This window comes from Gobio gobio (assembly GCF_949357685.1).
Source record: "Gobio gobio genome assembly, chromosome: 5".
Taxonomy (NCBI): Eukaryota; Metazoa; Chordata; class Actinopteri; order Cypriniformes; family Gobionidae; genus Gobio; species Gobio gobio.
The window spans coordinates 27650595-27672625 of record NC_137101.1 but is presented as its reverse complement, the minus strand read 5'-3'; the positions used below and the strand labels follow the sequence as shown (position 1 = coordinate 27672625).

General features: G+C 38.0%; 1 protein-coding gene across 1 annotated transcript in view; it reads right to left on the bottom strand.

The window, feature by feature from the left end:
• Positions 1-11763: 11763 nt before the first annotated feature.
• celsr1a (cadherin EGF LAG seven-pass G-type receptor 1a) overlaps positions 11764-22031 on the bottom strand; it is a gene marked incomplete at its 5' end in the record, with an annotated part of 100156 nt that continues 89888 nt past the window's right edge. The window contains 10 exons of the mRNA XM_079817253.1: positions 11764-12825; positions 15648-15903; positions 16170-16397; positions 16506-16661; positions 16817-16917; positions 18885-19021; positions 19828-19953; positions 20579-20705; positions 20805-20884; positions 20986-21098. Of these exons, the coding sequence (XP_079673379.1) occupies positions 12801-12825; positions 15648-15903; positions 16170-16397; positions 16506-16661; positions 16817-16917; positions 18885-19021; positions 19828-19953; positions 20579-20705; positions 20805-20884; positions 20986-21098 (1349 nt within the window). The 3' untranslated portion in view covers positions 11764-12800. The remainder of the gene's footprint in view (positions 12826-15647; positions 15904-16169; positions 16398-16505; positions 16662-16816; positions 16918-18884; positions 19022-19827; positions 19954-20578; positions 20706-20804; positions 20885-20985; positions 21099-22031) is intronic.

Sequence of the window (22031 nt, the reverse complement as noted above, 5' to 3'; positions counted from 1 at the left end):
CGGTCGCAGCGCACCTTTGCCCGCCTTCTGGTTGGCGCTCAAAGGCTGCCCTCCCGTCTAAGGCCTGCAGAGTGACGTCATCGCTGATCGGCCGCGCTTTCGCTGCCTCCGGTCAAGCTGCATCTGCTCTGCACTCTATGGCCGTGCTGCAAATCCTCCAAGCCAATCTCCTCCGCGACCTGGACGAGAAGAGCTGTGACGCTGAGTTGATCACGGATTTGCGAAGCGCGACGGATCTCTCCCTCCGCGCTACCAAGACCGCAGCACAGGCCCTCGGACGCTCTATGGCCTCCCTCACGGTAGCTGAGCGCCACCTCTGGCTCACGCTCGCGGACATGCGAGAAACAGAGCGCGCGGCCTTCCTAAACGCCCCGCTCTCCCCGTCTGGGCTCTTCGGACCAGCGGTCAAGGGGATCGTCGATCGTTTCTCTGAAGTGCAGAAAACGACGCAGGCCATGAACCTCTTCCTGCCTCGACGCCCCGGCGCCAGCAATAGCTCCGTTGCTCGCCGTCCTCGCAACCAGCCAGCACCGAGCTCCGCGCAGCGCCCAGCGCGGCCCCCTTCGTCTCAACGAAGACCGAGCGGCCGCCCCAGATCGCGCTCTTCCAGCCGTGGTAAGCCGCCTCCCCCTCGGGGCCCCCGGCCTAGGATCGCGCTGAAGTCCAAGCCTCCAAAGTCCTCCTAGCCAGAGGCAAGAAACGACGGTTAAGTCCCGCCGCGGCCGGACCACCGTCAAAACTCTCTTTCCTGTCAGCCCCCACCACTGTGGCTGCTGCAGATGGATTTCACGCAGCCAACGAGCCGGCAAAAATGCCCTCTCGCCTGTCAATAACCGCCGTTTTTACGGCGAACCAGAGAAATCACAAAAGTTGCATTATTTCTGGTTGCACGGCTCACGCCGTATGTGTTTCAAATGCAGTAAATGTGCCCACTTTTCTGTGTTCACCTCTGCACACAAGCACTATAAACCCTGTGTCCCCCACTCACATAAAGCGGCCACCGGCCGCTTGAGTGCTAGAGTTAGGTCACGTGTCCGCTTGTTTGCGTCCACGCCTAGCCACCACACGCGCTGTCACACAGCCACTCTTAACCGGTCATGTTCCACGCGTAAGAGTTGTGCCCGCTCAAACGCGCTCACACATTTTCGCGAACATTATGCCTCAGGCGCTACGCGCCGCGCCACACACCATTTGTTCTCCGCCCAGGGTGGCCGGAGCGCTGAGTGTAGGGCCACACACAAGCCATTCCCCGCGCAAAGCGGCAGAGATACAGTGTGTAAGGCGGCCAGCCATCGAGAGCGATCGGCTGGCCCACAGCACAGAGAGCGCGCGCACCGCGCCCGCCCCTCCTATACAGGCCGTCAAACCCGCGAAGCGCGGCGTTTCGAGCCCGGAGGCCGTTCTATCCCGTGTGGCACACGCGAAAGCGTGGGAAGCCATTCCAGGTGTATCAGAATGGGTGCTGTGAACAGTGAAGCACGGCTACACTCTGCAGTTCGCTCGCCGCCCTCCGCGCTTCTGTGCGCGTACAGAGACGAGAGTGAGCGAGGAAGTAGCACATCTACTTCGAGCGGAGATAGCCACGCTGCTGTGCAAAGGGGCTATAGAACCGGTTCCCCATTCTATGAGCGAGTCAGGCTTTTACAGCCGGTATTTTCTCGTGCCAAAAAGGGATGGGTCGCTCAGACCGATTCTGGATCTGAGGCGTCTGAACAAAGCTCTTATGAGGAGATCGTTCAAGATGCTCACGACCAAGCAGATCCTCGCGCATATTCGCCCGAGAGACTTTCACACTGCTGTAAGCTAGATCAATATTAGGCATGGTACCATGCCTAATATCGATCTAGCTTACAGCAGTGTGAAACAAGTGTCTCATTGTAGCGCACAGAGTAGCATTATAACATAACTTTCAACACACTCAAATAATGTATTTAATATATTATAAAACAGTGCTGTGTTACCGCACATACCCATGAGCGGAAGAAGTGGAGGTGGCTGTCATAATAAAAGCTCCACGGAATCAAGGCGTCATTAAGCTTTGCCTTTGTTTTGAATAAGTGACCTAGTGGCGAAAAATTACATATCTCCTCAGACTCAACTCTCACACAGGTTGCCAGTTTGAGGACGCGCAACAGGAGCGAGTGCAATTGACAATGGAAGGCAATGAGACTTACACACTGTAAGTTGATGAGTTGATTTATTCGCGCTTTAACGTGCTTCCGTTCATAGAGATTTTTAGATGGGTGTCGAGGCTTTTTAGGTTGGGTAGAATCTGCAATCTCTGACCCAGTTTGTTAGCTGGTTTCCATGGCAGTAATACGCTGTGTTTTCCGCCAACTGGCAACCTGTGCTGTTGAAATACTATTGGGTAAAGTGGCAATGTGTGTTATCACACAGAACAAAACAAAACTAGACATTCCGACACGGAATGCACATTTCAAAGTAAAATTACTGGATTTAGCATTGTTTCTCAGCTTGTTTCGTAAATATCTGCAAACATATTATGGTATTTTTATACTTTAGTACAGTCAAAAATTACATACAGCACCTTTAAAAGTCAGGGGACATCATGCACATCAAAAACAAATTATCTTATACCTATCTTTTTTACAGAAAATATTCAGATGCAATTTTCATAAGTAACTGTTATTAAAACATTTTTTTTTTAAATCTCAGTTACTGTAATGGATTACAGTTACATTTATTTGTAATTTAATTACGTAATTACATGTAATCTCATCATCAAAAGGAAAAGACAATATAAGAAAAGGTTATATGCTAAACTAAAGGTGGATTTATTATGTACCTAAAAAATAACCAGATTTTAGGCCAGAACACCATTGTTACTATTGTAAAATCACAATAAATTAAATAGGTAACACTTTTTTTCTTTATTTGTCTTTGTTACACGTTATGTAGGCTACTTACCACAGTAGCCTACTATAACAATACAATGCAACAATAGCTGTAGAAACTATTTCCTAAATTTAAAAAATAATAATACATTGGCTAAGTATGAACAATACATAATGTATAAGTATATAAAAAAATTTATAGGCTAGCTATGCCACAAGTTTTACTTACATTTTCCAAGCATTACTCTGTATTCAGTGACGAAGAGCAGAACTCTCAAACTCTTTTCCTGGATCAGACTCATGACCTTTGACTGCTACACTTAATCAATAATCTCCTTTTAAACAAGAATCGCTTATTATTTACTGATAAGATTGCAGTACACAGTACACTTTGCAAATCAAAGGTAAATCGCTCATTTTGGTTAGTCGCAGGGGCGCCCTGTAAAGTAAATAGTGGGCGCAAACGGACGGCGAAGTGCGGTGGTTGGTTTCTCTGGTTTAAAGCTGATGCAAAAAAAATAAACTAAACGCGAATGAGAAGTTGCGCGCGCTGTGAGAAGAAAGAGTTTGTGTGTGTGTGTGTGCGCGCGCTCATCCGAGGCGCGCAAACCCGCGTCAAATATTGAGTTCTCTTTAAAGTCTTGCGCTTAAACGGACAAATTCACACAGAAATTTTCCACATGAGCGTCTTGAGTATTCTAGCAAAATAGGCCTAATATTCCTGCTGTCTGTGCTTTTAATATTAATCAAACAACAAAAGACAAGGAAATCACTCACTACTTTAGCTTTTGTAACTTTAATAACAATCTTTAATTTATACAGTCAAATATGCAATGCCATTTTACATTTGATTACTGATATTCAATTTCTGTACCTGAGAAAAAGCATTTTTATTTTATAAGTATCTTTGCTCTGATTGTATGTATTTGTGCTTTAGCATAGTTAGATTATTTGTTTTTATTTTCTTTATTCTTATTTGACAGTAGTTCTTTTTCCCCTGAATATAGCACATACAGACTGAAGCATGAGTAATTTGAACAGTTACACCCTTTAGCCTAAATATTCACATATTAAATATGTATTACAGGCCCCCACTAATTATTCTAGAAATAAGTTAATTCAACAAAGGTAACCTCTTTTGCTGTATATTTTTGATGGTTTGAATGCATCCTACATGTTTTACCATTTATGAACTATCATTATGTGCCCTATACCATCACCATTCATATCTATGCAACCAATAAATAAATTACAAAATTGTTTACAAAAAACAAATTTCTTCATGGATCTAGTCACTAAATTTTTTGCTCAAAATGCACCAGATTTATGCATTTAAATTTAAAATGAACAAAATTTTCTTTTGGGGAGCACCCCAGCCTAGAGGGACCAATGTCTATACAGCACAGTCTCAAAAAATCCTGTGGGAAACAAAAATAATATATTTATATGAATAAACACTTCTACAGCTTCTTGTTGAGCTCAAAAGCCTTTCTACTGTTGTCAATTATGTTGGTCCATCTTGTTAAAACTATATACAACTATGATGGAAAAATCTTGCTTGCATTGCATTTACCACAACCCATGTTCTTCTACTACTGTTGATTTATTTGTTATTTCATATCACATTTGAAGTTCCTCATTTTTATTTCCTTTTCACTCATTATAATACGTTTTGTTATCAATAATATACAGTGTAGGGCTATTTATAGCCTACTGCTTCACTGTTTACATGTATTTAAATGTGCCACCCCTCTCTAAGTCTGTGCCCCAGCCTGGCCCCCCCACGAAAAATGATCTAGACCCGCCCCTGGTTAGTCGGTATATAAAGGAATGTCAGTCCTTTATACAAATTATTATACGAATTACGAACCTAACATCAAGAAAACGGCTGTACCGCTAGAGGGCGCCAGATAGCACCGGAAACGTTTACTGCTGAACGTTTGTCCTTTTAATCATATTTGTTTGATGCTTTGCCTCATGACCGTCTTTAAATTTTAATCACATAGTTCATTGTTCAAAGATGAAGCTCTTTAATTTAGCCAAATCCGATAAAATATTGCCATTTAAATTTCTTATCATCACACTTGACCAAACCTACCTTTAACCCTTTAAACTGAGTCTTTCATCAATGGATATGACTGGATTTAGAAACTATATAATAAAATCATATGGTGCAGTCAGTGCAATTGACATTTTCCTTTCATTTGTTTAACTCCTGTGATGGCTACTTTCTCTTGTGCAGAGTGAAAACCTGACCAATGACAAGAAATGAGTCATCAGAGACTAAAAGATACCGGATAAAAATAAAGAAAAATAACGATAAATGATCATGCTTAAATCTTTTAGTTTGACCCTGAGAGGTAACAAATGAGCCAATAGATGGCGCTAAAAGTTATGGAAACGGCCTCACAAAATACAAACAATCATACAGCATGTGCTATCAACAAGTTTAATCATACATGATTGTTATTTCAGTATAAATCATACCTTTATTTTACTTTCTCTCAACTATGGGGGAGACCGGGAATGGTTGTAATATTTTTTGCTTCAGCATCTGTAACTCACAGTGCTAGCTCCAACTTTAATACAAAGTACCCACATTTGTTTACTAAAAAAGACACTCATTCACCTCTGTAAGAATATCACAGCCATTATGAGTTGATGTCAAATACATGGTGTGCCTTTGTTACAATCTACCACACTACCTGGGTGGGTTTTAAGTTGTAACACATGCTGGGGTAAGTTGTAACAATAACACAAAAGAAGCCAAAACAGTAGCAACTCCATGCAAAATACTTCAAAAACAGGTTTATTGAAACAATCCAAAAGAACAATTTACAAATCAATGCCTCTCTTTCTAGGATTGACCATAACTTAAAGTGTCTCATTATGGTTTTTCGAATATTCTCTTTTATGCAGTGTGTAATATAGCTGTCTGAAGTTCTGAAAAGTTGCAAAGCCGAGTGCACGATTAATTAAGTTGTCTCCCAATTGAAGAATCAACTCTGAGCTGCCTAAACGAGTCTGTATTTCAAATCCCATGACGGTTCTACGTTAGTCTACGTCACTATAAATACATTTGCATAATGCCCGTCTACGTTGTACGTTGTCCGTTCACGAACAACTTGACCCGCCTTTCAAAGCAGGATTTACAAAATGCTTGCTCTTGAAAGATGGGTATAGTACCCAGTTTATTTGGACCTCAGAATCACAACCTGTAAGTATGGTTAATTATTATATATTTTCTAACGGGTGTTCAAAATACATGGTTTTGTATTTTATATTGTGTACGTTTCCGGCTAACTCCCGTTATTACTGTCTAACTGAAATAGTTCTGCTAAGCAGCTGTGGGCCACTGTTACCCAAAAATGTATCTATTAATGCAGATTGTCTGTCATTCTTACTACGATAATGAAAAAGGATTGAGCAAGATTTGTTTTGCAAACCTTAATGTTACATCAGTCATTCACATTAGTGCTGAGCTAACATATGCACAGTTATTGATGTTCCCGCATCTACATCGCAATATATTAGAAATATACACATTTGTTGATGGACATAATGCTGATGGTGAGGTATTACAGTTGCAACATCTCATAATGTACCTCAAAATGAGTACTATATCACTGAGAAACATCCTGTTCAAGTCGTCCTTGCGATGTAGGTTTGGTTGAATGACTAGTTCTTCCAATGTTTCATCATCGGACTCGCGCTCGGATTGATATGGTAAAATTGACACCATCGTTACTGTCTTTATAGTGTGTACAATCGCTGAGCTTTAGGAAGGCCCTGGAGCTGAAATTCAGTTATGGTAATGAACGTTTTGTTTCTGACACGCGCTTTAGGCGGTAGACCAATAACAACAGACTGGGCCGTCTGGCCAATCAGAGCAGAGCAGGTTTGTGGAAAGGAGGGATTTAGAAAGATTGAATCTTCGGACGAATCGCTTGAGAATCATTGAAAAATGTGGTTATGTGCAATTATGAGAAAATGAAAGTGTTTTTTGATCTTTGATGCATGTTAACCTATTGTAGGAGACCTCCAAAACTAAATTAGGAACCTCTAAAACATGACACTTTAATGAACACTCGACTGCAGTGTACCTGTCTAAAGAACAAAAAAAGAGTAAATTTATGTGGGTCTATGTGAATATTCTCAAACAGATTTACAATGGTGAAAAAGTGTTGTTAACCCTGGAGTGCAGGCTTAGTGGGCCTAGAGACTGCATAGGGCACATTTTACCCACACTTCCTTTGGCTTTGGTTTGCCAAATGGCTCCATACAGACAACATAGACATTTTCAAGGTCTCAGAATCCTCACCACTGGCTTTCAGCATTGTCTTCGCAGCTGATCTGAGTGACCTGCACTTCTTTGAAACCTTTTTTTTAAACACTGGCTGGCACACATCTATCTATCTTTCTCTCCCACTGTTTAAGCATTCTGTAAGATTATTAAATAGAAACTGTTCTTAGTTGTATGTAAGGACACAAAGATGTGTTACAACCCATCCCACCCCTGTCATCCAACGTTTAGCTAGTTGTATTAGCATAATGGTTTGAAATTATCAGGTTAAAATGCTTCACATTTTGCCTAAGAAACTACAATTCAACCTAAAAAAATTACATACTTGCCATTTTTTTATATTTTGTTTATAAAATCATATAACTCCTATTCAATTGGTGGTGTTACAACTTTCCCCATATTACAACCCGGTCTCCCTCTACAGCTGTTTAGTCTGACTCTGTCTTTAAAACTATTGAATCAAGGACTCCTTAGGAATCGACGACGGTGAGAACACACATCACTTTGAGTATTCCATTTGTAAGTGTTAAATTACATTTAAATCAGGGCAAAAATAAAATACATATATTTCAATGTCTGCTATCATCTGAATGAAAGCTATTGTAATACTAATAGTTAAGGCCAGTGTTGTGGGTAACACATTACAACTAACTCGAGTAATGTAATCAGATTACTAGTTTTAAGTAACTAGTAAAGTAAAGTATTACTTTTAAATGTACAACATAATATCTGAGTTACGCAAATAAGTAACGCAAGTTACTTTGTTTTCCATTTATAGACTGACACTCCTCTCCCCATGTTGAGAGAAACCATGAGTAAGTGTAGAGTTGTTGTGTGTTAAAATGATGGTTGTTATATTTCTTAAATGTGAGCAAGCATTTACTCATCTCATTTGCACAAAAAAGATTCAGTATTCCTCAAAATGAATACAATCAGTGAAATGCAAAATCAGAATACTATGCAAACGTCCAATAATTAAATGTAAAATAAAACAAACATTTTAATGCAATTAATCTCCTTAATTGACCAATGTTCTTGCTGCCAACCTTCAATAATTCAGTTAAACCATAGGCAAAAATGACTTTAGATTTTTTGTTTTCATTGGTTAAACTTTCTTCTACTTCATCCTATTCTCATTCAATCCAGAATGGCAGCACAGCTGAACGGTTTGTTAGAGCTTCGCCCTCTACTGTACAGGTGTGAATTTGCGTTTCCTTCAGCCTTATTATTTCAATTTTGGTGTGAAAGTGCCTTTACATTTGACCAACAATATAACTTTTTTGTTACAAAAAACAAAACAAAAACAAGCCCAGCCCAGGTGAGAAAAAATAATGCAAAAGTAACGGAACGTTCTTTTCTTAAAAAGTAATGGAATTAGTTACTTTTAAAGGAATTAGTTACTTTTAAAGAGAGTAACGCATTTGAAAAGTGACTTTCCCCAACACTGGTTAAGGCAAATGGCACAGCTTACCCCGAAGCATCTGACACACTACCTCATGTGTTTTTCACGTACCTCAAAAGTAATGAACAAAGTGAAGAGAGAGACTATTTCCCAAAGGCCATTTCAAGCCTGTTTTGCCCTCATTTTCCCAACCTGTCTCTTTCTCTTTTTGATGGCACTATGTATGTGAGACTTCAGGAAGGGGCAAAGTTTATCAGCACCAAGCTGACTGACAACTCTTAAGTAGCTGTAACTCAATCCGACCGGCTAGATTTCTGCCCAAACCCTGTCAGTCCTGACAAGAGGAATGCTTTTTCATACATATTCTATTTGCAACCCATTTTACATACTCAGAAAAGTATTTCTCTGATGTTCCATATTCTGGTCACACTTTAAAATTAAGTCCTATTAATTAACATTAGTTAATGCATAACTAAACAACTAACAATGACCAAAACATTTGTAACAGTATTTATTCATTTTTATTAACATTAGTCAATAAAAATACATCTCAGGTCCATTAAAAAATATTAACAAATACAGCTTTTGATTTTAATAATATATTAGTAAATTTTAAATTTAAAACTTTAAATAACATCTCATTGGTTAACATTAGTTACATCACAGCATTTATTAACCTTTGTTAGTATAAGTTAATAGACATATGCATATGTAATAACTAAGATTAAAATAAGCTAAGATTAATAAAGACCAACAGTTTTTATGTTTACTTTATTTATTTATCTTAATGTGTGAAATGAACATCACATGCATAACAAGTACATAATCAGATTACCAGGGGCGCAGCTAGCAATTTTAGGCCCTATGAAAGAATAGGATGTTGGGCCCCCTACTACACCAACCTAGCTATCCAAAATCTTTGTCTGCAATTTAATAATACTGACCAATTAAGCTCTGCTCGCTCAACCCAGAATGCCCCAATTGGCTGATGAAACATTGATTAAAATTAAGATACAATTTATACAAAACAAAACTTAATAAAGTGTTCACAATCATGTCTGACCCACTCCATGTCTTCTGGCATTGCGCATCTATTGATGTGTCCTTTCTCACTCATGCTGTTCACTTTTCATAATCAACATAGATTGACAGATACATAGACATAAAAAATAACATTATAATATTTAAACATAAATATAAAACTAAATACCTTTTCTTAATGGCTACAACAATTATAGTAGCCTACAGTAGAGAGAAATTTCATGTCAGAGTGGGATTTTAGAAAATGTCGTTTTACCTGTGAGCGGTTCATGAGTGGAACGTTTTGCTGGATTTTACCGGAAATGCAGAAATAAGCCATGATTTTGTTATATTTGTAACTCTTTGGTAAATTATAATTTCTATTACATTACTACTAATACTGTTACTACTAATAAAACCAGTCTCTGGGGGCCCCAAAAGTGTGTTGGCCCATTGAATCATCCTTACTACCAATTACACTTGCACAAAAACAGATTCAGTAATCCTCAACATGAATAAAAACAATGAAAACAACAATTTAATTATACAAATATACTTTATGTATTTAATCTCACTTTATTAACCAATGCCGACCTTGATCCAATTCAACCATACCAAAAAAAAAACCTTTAGATAAGAAGCACATTTGTTTCTTTCCTTTTATGTCTATTGCTGAAGTAATGTAATATCGTAATGCACTACCTTTAAAAGTATCTTTCCCCAACACTGCAAATGAAGATATTCTACCACCCTGCACTTTCTCATTTTGAGCGTGACTTCAGTTGTTAATATTTCATGTGCTCTTTGAAGTGAGGCATGCAGTAAAGAGCACTCAGGATAATCAAGCTCAGCTGAAGACGAATTCTTGCTCTGTGCCACCTGCGACAGTAAAAACACTGGAATTCAGGGTAAAGGGCAGGAAGCAGGCCTGAGTGAAGTCAATCTCAAACATGACACTCACCTAGTGATGAAGTTTGCATATCCATCCTAACATACTACATATATACACAGATATAGTTGGTAAGTAAAAAAGAAATAGTGTGCTAAAGATACCTGGTATAGCTTTACTATTTCTGGTAGATTTTTGAAGTGTGCATCTTTGCATGCATTTTAGGCTGAAATTACCCATAATTCCTTGCACAACAGAAGACATATTTGTGATTGTTTTCTTTAAAATGATTTAGGGTTAAAGGTTGTAATGTCTTTTGAAATAATACATCTAGATGCTAACACAAAGATGTATGGTATCAAGATATGGTAATACGTTCCAATGCTCACTACTTGTGTTATGATTTATCACAACTTTTTTTCTTTTGTCAAATCAATTTAGATAATGTAGTTCAAATAACATAATATTTTGAGTTTCTGTTGATTAAACCAACCCCATTCTTTGTATTAACTCAAATGTTTTGCTTCAATGAAGTAACATTTTTAACATTACTTACTTTTTAAGTTAAACTAACAATATTTTTTTCAGTGTAGATACAAAAACGTATACTTGTATGGAATTAAGAAAAGAAAAAAAACACTGGGCTTAATTGACTGCCTCAGTAACAAAGAAGTTTTGTTTGTGCTTCAAGGTGTAAAGCAGTACATAGTAAATCATAAGGATTTACACATTATAATAAATTACTTAATTAAGAGATGGCAAAGGTGCACAACCACAACATTTCTGTAACTATTTTCTCCTTTGGTCTGCCTTTTGGTCTTATAGCTGCCTAGTTGACATGTTTTTTAAACAAACTACTTTTATGATTATGATTTTTTAAAGATTATATTTACATGATTTCATTCAATAAAAATAAATATATAATTTTGGTCATATTCTGTGACCAGAAAAAAAGTTAAACAGAGTAAAACGGTTTTCTTGAAAATGTGAACTGTTCAATTATTTACTTATTTAATGTTAAATTATTATATTATTAATTTATTATTTATTTATTTCAACTTTAACAAACAATTTCAGGCTGGGATCATAAATTAATCCTATGACAAAATATCAACTCTAACATTTGTGAGAAACTTTAAAATGATAAAAATAAAAAAAAATGTCTATAATATTTATAAATTAACTAACATGTACAACTAATATAATATAATTTTTATATAAATAATAAATAGGTTATACTTAAATCACATTTGTGCTTGGAATGAGAAAAGACAAGATATTATACAACAAAGATACAAATTTAGAGAGCTTTTATTTTTACAGCTTGAATTTTTATCCAGTGTCTCAAAACATAAAAATAAATACAGCTATTTCTTAAGAAATCCAGTGTCTTTTGTTGTGAAAAATGATTTACAAAACAAGTCTCTTTCACTTCTGCGTCTTTGGAAGATGAATTGTGAACTGTCAATGAATAATAAAAAAAGAAAACACATTCATTTTAATTTCCTTGAGTCTAAGGGCAGCGTCTTCACAGTTCAAACATTATTACAATTCACCACTGAATATTGTGAAAGTTGTACAGTGTTTTTAATGGACTTTTAGTCGTGTTTTTGGGACTAGAGCACCAGAGAAACCCAAATGATTAACGCTGCAAATCAAGTACAAAACATTTGTGATTTAAACACATTGGATAAAAATAGTCTTGCAATTAAATGTTATTAAAAATGCTTTTCAATATACAAATGTGCCTTAAAAATATTACAATTTCAAAACAACAACAAATATATATCTACACAGTAATTACACGAAGAAGGTATTAGTCAAGAGAAGGATCTCCTCTATGAGGACGGGCCAAGCAGGGCACTTGGTGAACATTTCAGCATCCTGTGATTTACGTTTTCCGAATCAGAAAACGTCTCTACACAGTTCCAGCCTTGTGCGATCATACAAAATTACGTACAAAATTACTTAGTCTTATTATGTCTCTTCAAGTCCACCTGTCACTCAGTCAGAGCGTGTCGCTCGGCATGCTGGGATGGTTGAAGTCCCACATTTAGTGGTTTGGCACAGTTTCCATATTTACTCGCTGACCCGGTCTTGCGTATTTAGATACATTCCCTTATTCTTTCCATATCAGTCATTTAACAGGCTGACATCTCCAGTAATACTGTTCTCCGATGGAGCCTGGACCCCAGGGACATGCTGGAGAGCAAGGTGCGCCTACAATGAGGGTCTCTGGGTAATCCACCTTTGCTTTCCACCTTCCTCGCACTGTCCAGGGCTGATATTCTCCCCTCACGAGGGCAGAAGTTCCTCAGGTTTCCTGCTGGGTCAAATTGATGTTTCATTACTGCCGCTGTAGTGAGCAGAAAGGGAGAGAAAAGGAAGGAGGATACATGCGGGTTAGGAGGGTGTTCTTCAGGATTACAGGCCAAGTACAGCAGCCGCATGCCACATGAACAACAGGTGTAAAGAAGACGTTCTTTGTTTTCGGCACACATGCTCCAAGAGACACAAAGAGCTGAACAGAATTAGAGGGCTCAGGTTTCAACAACATGCAAAAAAACAGCTATAATGTAGAGGTTGAATAACGCTTTTTTTTTATCGACATTTATGTGATGAAAATCGAGTCGATGACTAAGCGCTCGAGACTTGAATGCAGGTTGCCTTATGCAAAACTTTGGCATATGATACAGAGCTGCCCACAAGGCTATTGCTCCTACATAACAGCCCATTTTGACCAGTTATTTTGTCTTTGGGTCGTTATATTTCTCACAGATTTCTGCTTGATCTAAATCAGATACAGATTAAGTAGCACAGTAAAGATTACATTTATAAAAATGCATTAGTGAGAGCGATTGTGTGTGTATTCTCTCTACTAATAGTGAAGCTGTGAGTTTTAGTTACTAAGCAATATATGCTAGAACTTTTCAGTTTCTAAGCTATTTTATTGATAAACAATGTTGACAATACATTGCTGTGCTATTGAATGTGTCTGTGCTCGCGAGCTACTGTCTGAATGTGTGTACGTTACAATGCAGCAGCGCAGTAGTTTAGAGCACCGATAAATGTATGTGTACAATACCCGATCGATATTGAGCATCCAGATGGTATAATCAAACATATCTTCTGGAGCGCTCTCAGAGTATGCATTTATTCAACGATATCTCATGACAAATTTGTACGTATTTGTACAAGGTGGCTAATTCGTACGACCTCACTCGTATGAATTTCGATCGATTTGTGACAGGTATTCGGGGCGGGATTTGAGGTTAGGTCATTCGTATGAAATCATTCGAATTGGGCAACTCGTCAAATACGTATGATTTACAAAAAATTGTACGAGTGAGCTTGTAGAAATTCGTTTGAATTAGCCATCTTGAAAAATTATCTTATCGTACGAATTAGCCACCCCGTAAAATACGTACGAATTGCCGTGAGATTGGGTTGCTTTATTTGTCATTTTAACTGTTGGAAACGGAGTGTAAAGTGGACTTTAAATATTTCTTATCCTGTACGAATTAGCCACCTCATAAAATTATCTTATCGTACGAATTAGCCACCTCGTAAAATACATACGAATTGCCATGAGATTGGGTTGATTTATCTGTCATTTTAACTGTTGAAAACGGAGTGTAAAGTGGACTTTAAATATTTCTTATCCTTTTGCGCAATGTCAATGTCAAGCTTAAAATGCCATGGCAGAGCATTAAAGTCGACTAGTCTGTGCAACCCCTACAATAATGTAGAAATGTCTGGTATTAGTCAAAAAAGACACAAAAAAGTATTTCTTCAGTATTGCTACTATAAATTACATTCAGAGTGGTGTCACTGCGGTTTAAACATGTGTTAAGTAACAACAATTATACTAGGTCACACTTTAGATTAGTGTCCAATTCTCACTATTAACAAAATATTAACTGCGACTTTTGCCTCAATAAACTCCTAACTACTGCTTATTAACAGTTAGTATGATAGTTGTTAAGTTTAGGTATTGGGTAGGATTAAGAGATGTAGAATATGGTCATGCAGACACTTTACAATAAGGTCTCATTTGGTAACATTAGTTAATACATTAACTAATGATGAGTAATATATTTCCATAGCATTTATTAACCTTTGTTAACCCTCTGAACCCTGAGCTGTTTTCTGGGCCCTGGAGGTGTTTTGACATGCCCTGACATTTGTGCTTATTTCTGTTACTTGTAACATTTCCATGGCTAAAGTCTGAGTACACTGTATTAAGCACAAACTCTGCTACAATAATATGTGAGCAGCATGTGTGTAAAAGTTTGTAGTTTTGAGAAAATTACGTTTATGCAGGGTTTGTGAAAAAAATAAAAAATAAGTCACTGAAATTGTTAGTTAATAAAAATACAATTGTTTGTTAGTTCAGGGTGCATTAAATAATGTTAACAGATAAAAAAAATAGATAACATTTTACAGTAAGGTTTCATTAGTTAACGTTAGTTACTGTATTAAGTAACATGAACTAACCATGAGCAATATATTTGTTACTGTATTTGCTCATCTTTGTTAACGTTACTTAATACAAATCCAACTGTTCATTTTTTGTTCATGTTAGTTGACAGTTGACAGAATTTTTGATTTTTAAAAATGATTTAATTATGTTAAAAATGATTTAATTATGTAATCTGATTTAATTAGTAATTGTTGAAATGAACATGAACTGCACCTCCACAGCATTTATTAATATTTGTTTGTTAGTTTGTTTACTAATGTTGTTAAATAATGAAACCTTATTGTAAAGTGTTACCAAAATATGTTTTAGCATATGTTGAAATGAACTAAGATAAATAAATGCTGTAGAAGAATTGTTCATTTTAGTTCATGTTAACCAATGTAGTTAACTAATGTTTATAAATGTAAATTTTATAGTGTAAAATGTTACCCTTTTTTCTTTTGACCTGGACACATTTTTTACTATTTAAAAAAATGTCACCAATTTGTTTTTGACGAGTATCAAAATTGGTATTATGAAATTTCCAAAAAGTTGATTGTTATCAACTAATAATGCAATTATTAATAGTATAATAGAATAAACCCTATAGAATGAATTCTGCCTTTATTTTTGTGATAGAAAACAAACAGTTAATAAAAGATAGATAGATAAATAGGTTTGGGTGAAGCAAGGTGGAATGTCAAAAAGCGTCTTACTCAGAGTCTGACTGGTTGCCGCCGTTAACGGTCGCTGATCTCAGATTCATGGCCATGCCGTTCTGATGTTCTCGTGGAGGGACGGGCGGCCGATGAGGGGGCTTGATGAGGACATTGTGGCCGTTACCCCCATCATTAGAGGCTATAGAGGGGGAGATGGTGGGGGGATTGTAGTCCGATAACTTCTCCCGAAGTTTGTTTTTCATGTTTTTGTCTGTCAGTGGAGGAGGATATGTGATCTTATTCTTCAGAATACCTATGAGAAGAAAGTACATGGGGATATTAGCATGTATGTAAAATGTACAGCAACAAAATCTATATTCGACACTATATTAACTGCCATTGAGCTAAATTTTCCCGACAATTCATATTTTCACTGTTATATGGTAGGGGGGAGCTATTATGCATCTTCTGAAAGAGTACAGAACTTTCTATGTTTTCTAGTTCCAAACAACAACAACAAAAACTGCTCAACTGATGTTTTGCATGCAGTTAATAAAAGTGTTTATTTGCCAGTCTCACCTTTCCTCTGTTCAGGCTGGTGGTTGCTGTTGGCTTGGATGGAGGGTGTTGGATGGTCTTTGTCCTGAGTAGTCTCTCCAGTGTGATTGAGTTTATTTTCCTGATGGAGCTCCACATTAACTTTCGTCTCCACTCTCAGTCTCTCTGCCCCTCCGGGATCTTCACTGTCACTGGCTGTCATGGCTTCAGTCGGCCAGTAAGGCTTGACATGATTGGACACTGTGTCCACTGAAACACAAAAGACAGAGGTTAATGTTATTTGACACATCAATAACTTGCAAATACATCCATCAATTACAGATCCACATGTTTAATGTAATTATGAAAGAAAAATACCTTCTTTTGTACCCTTTGGAGTGCTGTGTAGTGGTTGTCTCTCATTATTCCACTTTGGCTTCATGTCGATGTCTTCATCCTCGCTGTCGGACGAGTGAGAGGAGGCGTACGAGCTGCTGTGTTCGTCTACGGAGAGCTCACTGTCCGAATCTGAGTCTGAATACACACAGCCTTACGTTAATCTCTACAGTTTGTTTGATGAGACATACAGAAGCTAAGAAATTTTACCAACAGATTTTGTAGTTCACAAATATAGATGTCACACTACCCTACTTGTGGATCAGTGCAGATTTGGAAAAGTTTTTTCATACCATCTGCTTTAGTGCCGTTATGGAAGAGTGAGCCATCAATGTCAGTGTGTCCGGCTTTAGCATTTCCAGATGAAACACTGGGCTTCTGACCCAATTCATCCCTGTGTAGGAGTGAAAGAAGGAGAATGAGAGCGATAAAAGACAGATGCCCCACATATGACCTCTACTTGCAGTGAGATAAGATTTGAGTGGGAAAAAAATAAAAATGTCCCATATTTGACCAATCAGCCCGTGTTGACTTGCTCTTTTATCTAAAGGTTCAGGTTCAAAAACTTGTTTAAACTCTTAATTTAAATTCCACTTAATTACACGCCCAAGAGACGACTACATTTACATTTATGCATTTGGCAGACGCTTTTATCCAAAGCGACTTACAGTACCCGTATTACAGGGACAATCCCCCTGGAGCAACGTGGAGTAAAGTGCCTTGCTCAAGGACACACTAGTGGCGACTGCTGGGATTGAACCTGCAACCTTCTGCATATCAGTTCAGTGGTTTAACCCACTAGACCACCATCTCCACCAGCCTTTAATATATTTCAACTATGACAACTCTGTGAGCATGTAAGATATGCTGCTGCTGCATAAATATACACAGATCCCGTAGCAGATCTAGGCAGGTGGAGCTGGGGGAGGTGGAGGAGTTCAGAGGAACTGCTGCAGGACTAGCTTACAGCAAACAATGAACCAGACTGTATAAGTGTTGAGAAAGCAATCTCATTGGCTGCAGGATCAGCAGAAGCCAATCAGCATGTACCATGTGGTAATGACGTAAAGTTACCAGCCACTCAAGATTTTCACTGGCCACAAATTTGACATCATGGGGAAAAACTGCCATTTAGGTATGTTTAATGTTATCTCATAATTTGGTAGTCGGTCTATTAGGTTGCTGTCACTTTAAGACCTGACTCACAATATATAATATACCAATATACTGTTCCACATGCGTTTTCTTTCTCAACTGTTTACATTCACTTAAAACATAACTGGGACATAACATATTTATGTGGATCCTCGCCAAGACAGACATTTTGACATTATTTTGTGTGTATTCCACTGTTTAAGCACAATAAGAAGTGAAAAATAACTTAATTTAGATCTGAGAGGCGGCTTTATGTACGCGCACCTTGGGCACAACATCTGTGGGAATGAGTAAAATTATGCACGATACACACAATCCCACACTGAAATTCAAGTCCTGTAACACCAACAATGTTCACAATGTGATTTTCGGTGACCGAGATCTGGCAGTAACAGCTCATTTTTCCCCTTGGGCGAGCAATCCGCTCACAGCTTACCCTGCTCATTAAATCCCTCATATGCCAGCGAACCAATGAGAAAGCGGAACAAAACAACAGAGCATAGGCACCAAAGCTGCTGTGGATCCGCATCCGTTACACACGTATTACTAACATGTATAATATCATGTAAGCTTTATGGTATACCTCAAACAAGTGTTAATACTAATCAGCGAATATCCACGAATGGCTTAGGTATGCAGAGCATTCACAGCTTATATGGACCGCACATCACTGATATATATATATATATATATATATATATATATATATATATATATATATATATATATATATATATATATATATATATATATATAGTTAATTAGTAGTTCATTCTGCTAGTATGATATGCTAACAACAAGCTTGCAGGGCGGTGTTCTTACAAGATAGCATACAGTACCTCACAATATTGAATCCTGTCAGCAAATTCACATTATTTACACATAATAATAAGTGCTTGAAAAATTACAAATGAACTAAATCTATAAACAGAGCAATTGAGATGTCACAGGGTTGCATTCAGCCTATACAATGAGACAGATTATAATACACAAACATTCATGGATATACATGCAGGAACAGGTTAGAGTTTGTGTACATTATCGCAGCACTGCAAAGCAGAAGCCATGCACCTTTGCTCATGCATATGAAAAGTCAATTAAATCTGGCAAAATATTAAAGCTATTCAGAAATGTCATGTAGGATAAGAGAAAGTGAAATGTTACATAACCAGCGTGTAGCACCGTGCCCCAGCAGTAGCGTGTTACCTGTGCGTGTAAGTAAGGTAGCTGCTGTGACTCTTGGCTGACCTGACTGTGCTCTCCAGAGAAACCGTTGACTCGCCGATGCCCGAGCGGAATAGCGCGCCGTCATCCATGTACGTGTTATTACAGTTCAGAGTACGCTAAAGACAAAGAAAGAGCACAGTACTGTTAACCACGCAAAATAATACATTTCCAAATGCCAGACAACTTCACAGCAAAGATCTTTCTTTGATAGTAAATTAGCTAAATTAGAAAATAATAAAGATGCAGTATGTAGGATTGACAGTTAGTGGTCGAAATAGGTACTGCATTCCAAATTCAAAATATTGGAGATCGTTGTTTCACCGCCTACCCCTCCACAGACTCGACGCTCACGCGGGTTGCCAGCATGAGGACATGCAACAGGAGTGAGCGAAATTGACAATTAAAGCAACACTGTAGGTTTATGAGTTGATTTATCCGCGTTTTAATATGCTCTCATTCATAGAGATAATTAGATGGATGCCGAGGCTTTTTAGGTCGGGTAGAATCTGCGATCTCTGACCCAGTTTGTTTGCTGGCTTCCATGGCTGCAATACGCTGTGTTTTCCACCAACTGGCAACCTGTGCTGTCGGAATACTATTGCAACGTGCAGTTTTGCACAGACCAAAACAAAAACAGACAATCCAACACGGAACATACATTTCAAAGTAGGATAACTGGCTGTAAAATCGTTTTTCTGAGAAACAAGTAGGTGAATTTAGCATGTTTCCTAAATATCTGCAAGCATATTACGGTATTTTTAAGCTTTAGTAAAGTAAAAAACTTAAATACAGCACCTTTACCTGAAATTAATTGCAACTAGATAAATGAACGCTAAAGCCGATCCTAACAGCCGCTTTCAGATGTGTGAAGGACAATTCATATATAAATATTTAATAATTTATATGCGTTACAGTAACTTACCGTAAGTAGTGTGGTGCGCGTGGTGCTGGACTCATCAGGTAACTGTTTCTTTCCCGTGAAAACGTTCTTCAGATGTTTCCTCACCTCTTTATTGAACACGATGTGGAAGAAGAAAATGAATATGCCCTGAAAAACAGAATGACGAAAAGGAAACCTGTCTGTGTTAGTAATTTTGTTATGAGCTTACCTGTAACTTTCTAGGGCTGTGTCCGAAAATGGCCCCTATAACCTTAAATAGGGTCCTATTTGAGCGGACAGCCATTTGTAGTGGTGTCCGAAACTACAGTGGGCAGTATCAAGTGCACTCATTCAATCCCATAATGCACAGCAATAACAAGTGTACAACTGATGTATGCTCAACGTCTAGAGAATACCCATAATGGGTCGCGGCAAATTGATTCTTTCTTCTTGCCAGAAGATGGCACTGCAGCTGAATCATTCATCCAGCTGTTCCAATGTGGCTACAGTGTAATATTATATAGGTATAAATTCCTTTTTAATTGATTCCATTGTTTAATTAAGGTTTTAATTAAGAATTTATATTTTATTTCAGCTTTGTTTCAAATACAGAAAACTCCTGATGGCGTGGATACCTATTGAAATGACTGGACTTTGGTAAAGTACTTTTCCTTTTAGTTTTAGTTAACAATAACAAAACTGAAATCTGTTGTAAACACATCCTGCATCTGCATTGCAGTCTGCCAGTAATGTTCGTCTGTTTTGGAAAACCCAAGGTGAGAAAGAATGTTACCTGCAGACAGCTGAAGATGGCAAACAGGTAGTGGAAGGTCATGACATCGCTGTTAACAGCCATTAAACCCAGCACCCAGGTGGCGCTAATGAGCAACAGGAGCAGAAAGGCCATCCGCATAGCAGGACTGGAACACATGCAAAAACAAACCACAATGAGTACCACTATACTTCATAAAACAATCCTCAGTAAATGCTCTCAAAGGAACAGGAAAACAACGTCTTACATGACCCCAGATTTCTCATAGGAACGTTGTCTACGGCCACACGACGCCTTGGCCGCCAGCACAAAGATGACAATGTTGACCTGATAAAGTGATTTTTAACATTTAAGCAGTTAACGCGAGTAGAGAATTACATGAGACTGATTGTTAGAATGATCAATAGACGACTACTAGATAGACTTACCAGCACCACTACAGCAATGGGTCCGGCAAAACTCCAGATGAGGGTGTCATGGACAGACAGCCAGCAGAAGTCAGGGTTTCCATATCCCTGAGGATCCAAACCCACAGCCAAACCTGATGGGACATAAACATCAACATGGCTTTTACATCATCTTAAGAAAACATGCTTTTCTCTGTAAAACTTTCTTACCACCACCATGCTGGTGAATGGGATTTCAACAAGTGCAACATGTGTCTGGACATGATAACATTCCAATCAACCAATCAGATTTGAGGGACTAGTTTAAAGTGTACGTCAGGGGTAGGGTTAGGTTTAGGGATAGGGTTAGGACTAAATTTTCAAACATGAGTGTTGTTCCAGGATCAACAAAATATGAATATGCAAAATCACAGTAATCCACAATGCTAAGATTTTGTAGGTGGTTGCCAGGGCGTTGTTATTTGGTTGTTCCGAGTAAGGAACACTAAGGTGTTCTGAGTGTTTTTAATGTGTTGCTATGCAGTTTACCCTGTTTGTAGTTGTTTTAAACACACTGCTAGGGTGTTGCTACTGTAGGTGGTTGCTAAGGTGTTGCTATGGTGTCCTGAGTGATTGCTACATGGTTGCTAGGGTTTTCTAGGTGGTATTTGCAATGCTGTTGCTAAGTTGCTGGGAGTGTTGCCACAGTGTTCAGGGTGGTTGCTAAGGTGTTGATATTGTAGGTGGTTGCTTATGTGTTCTAGGAGACCCTTTTCACAGACTGTGATGATGCATTTTAACGGTCATAAATATCGTAAATCCTGCAACCTTTTTTTGTATTTTCATAAAAGAAAAAAATACAGTATGTACATTTATAACACTAATACTTTGTATTTTATTACTTTTGCATCAAATTACAAAAAACAAGTTACCGCTGCTGTGAGGTTATTTCTAATACAGCGTCTATGGGAGTGATAGTAAAAATGAACATATTTCTCTCTTTTCACTTCCGTTATCAATCTCACTCTATTTTTCCCTCTTTTTGAAAGTAGTGAAATCACTATTGTGGCGTTTTTCTTTTGCTATTT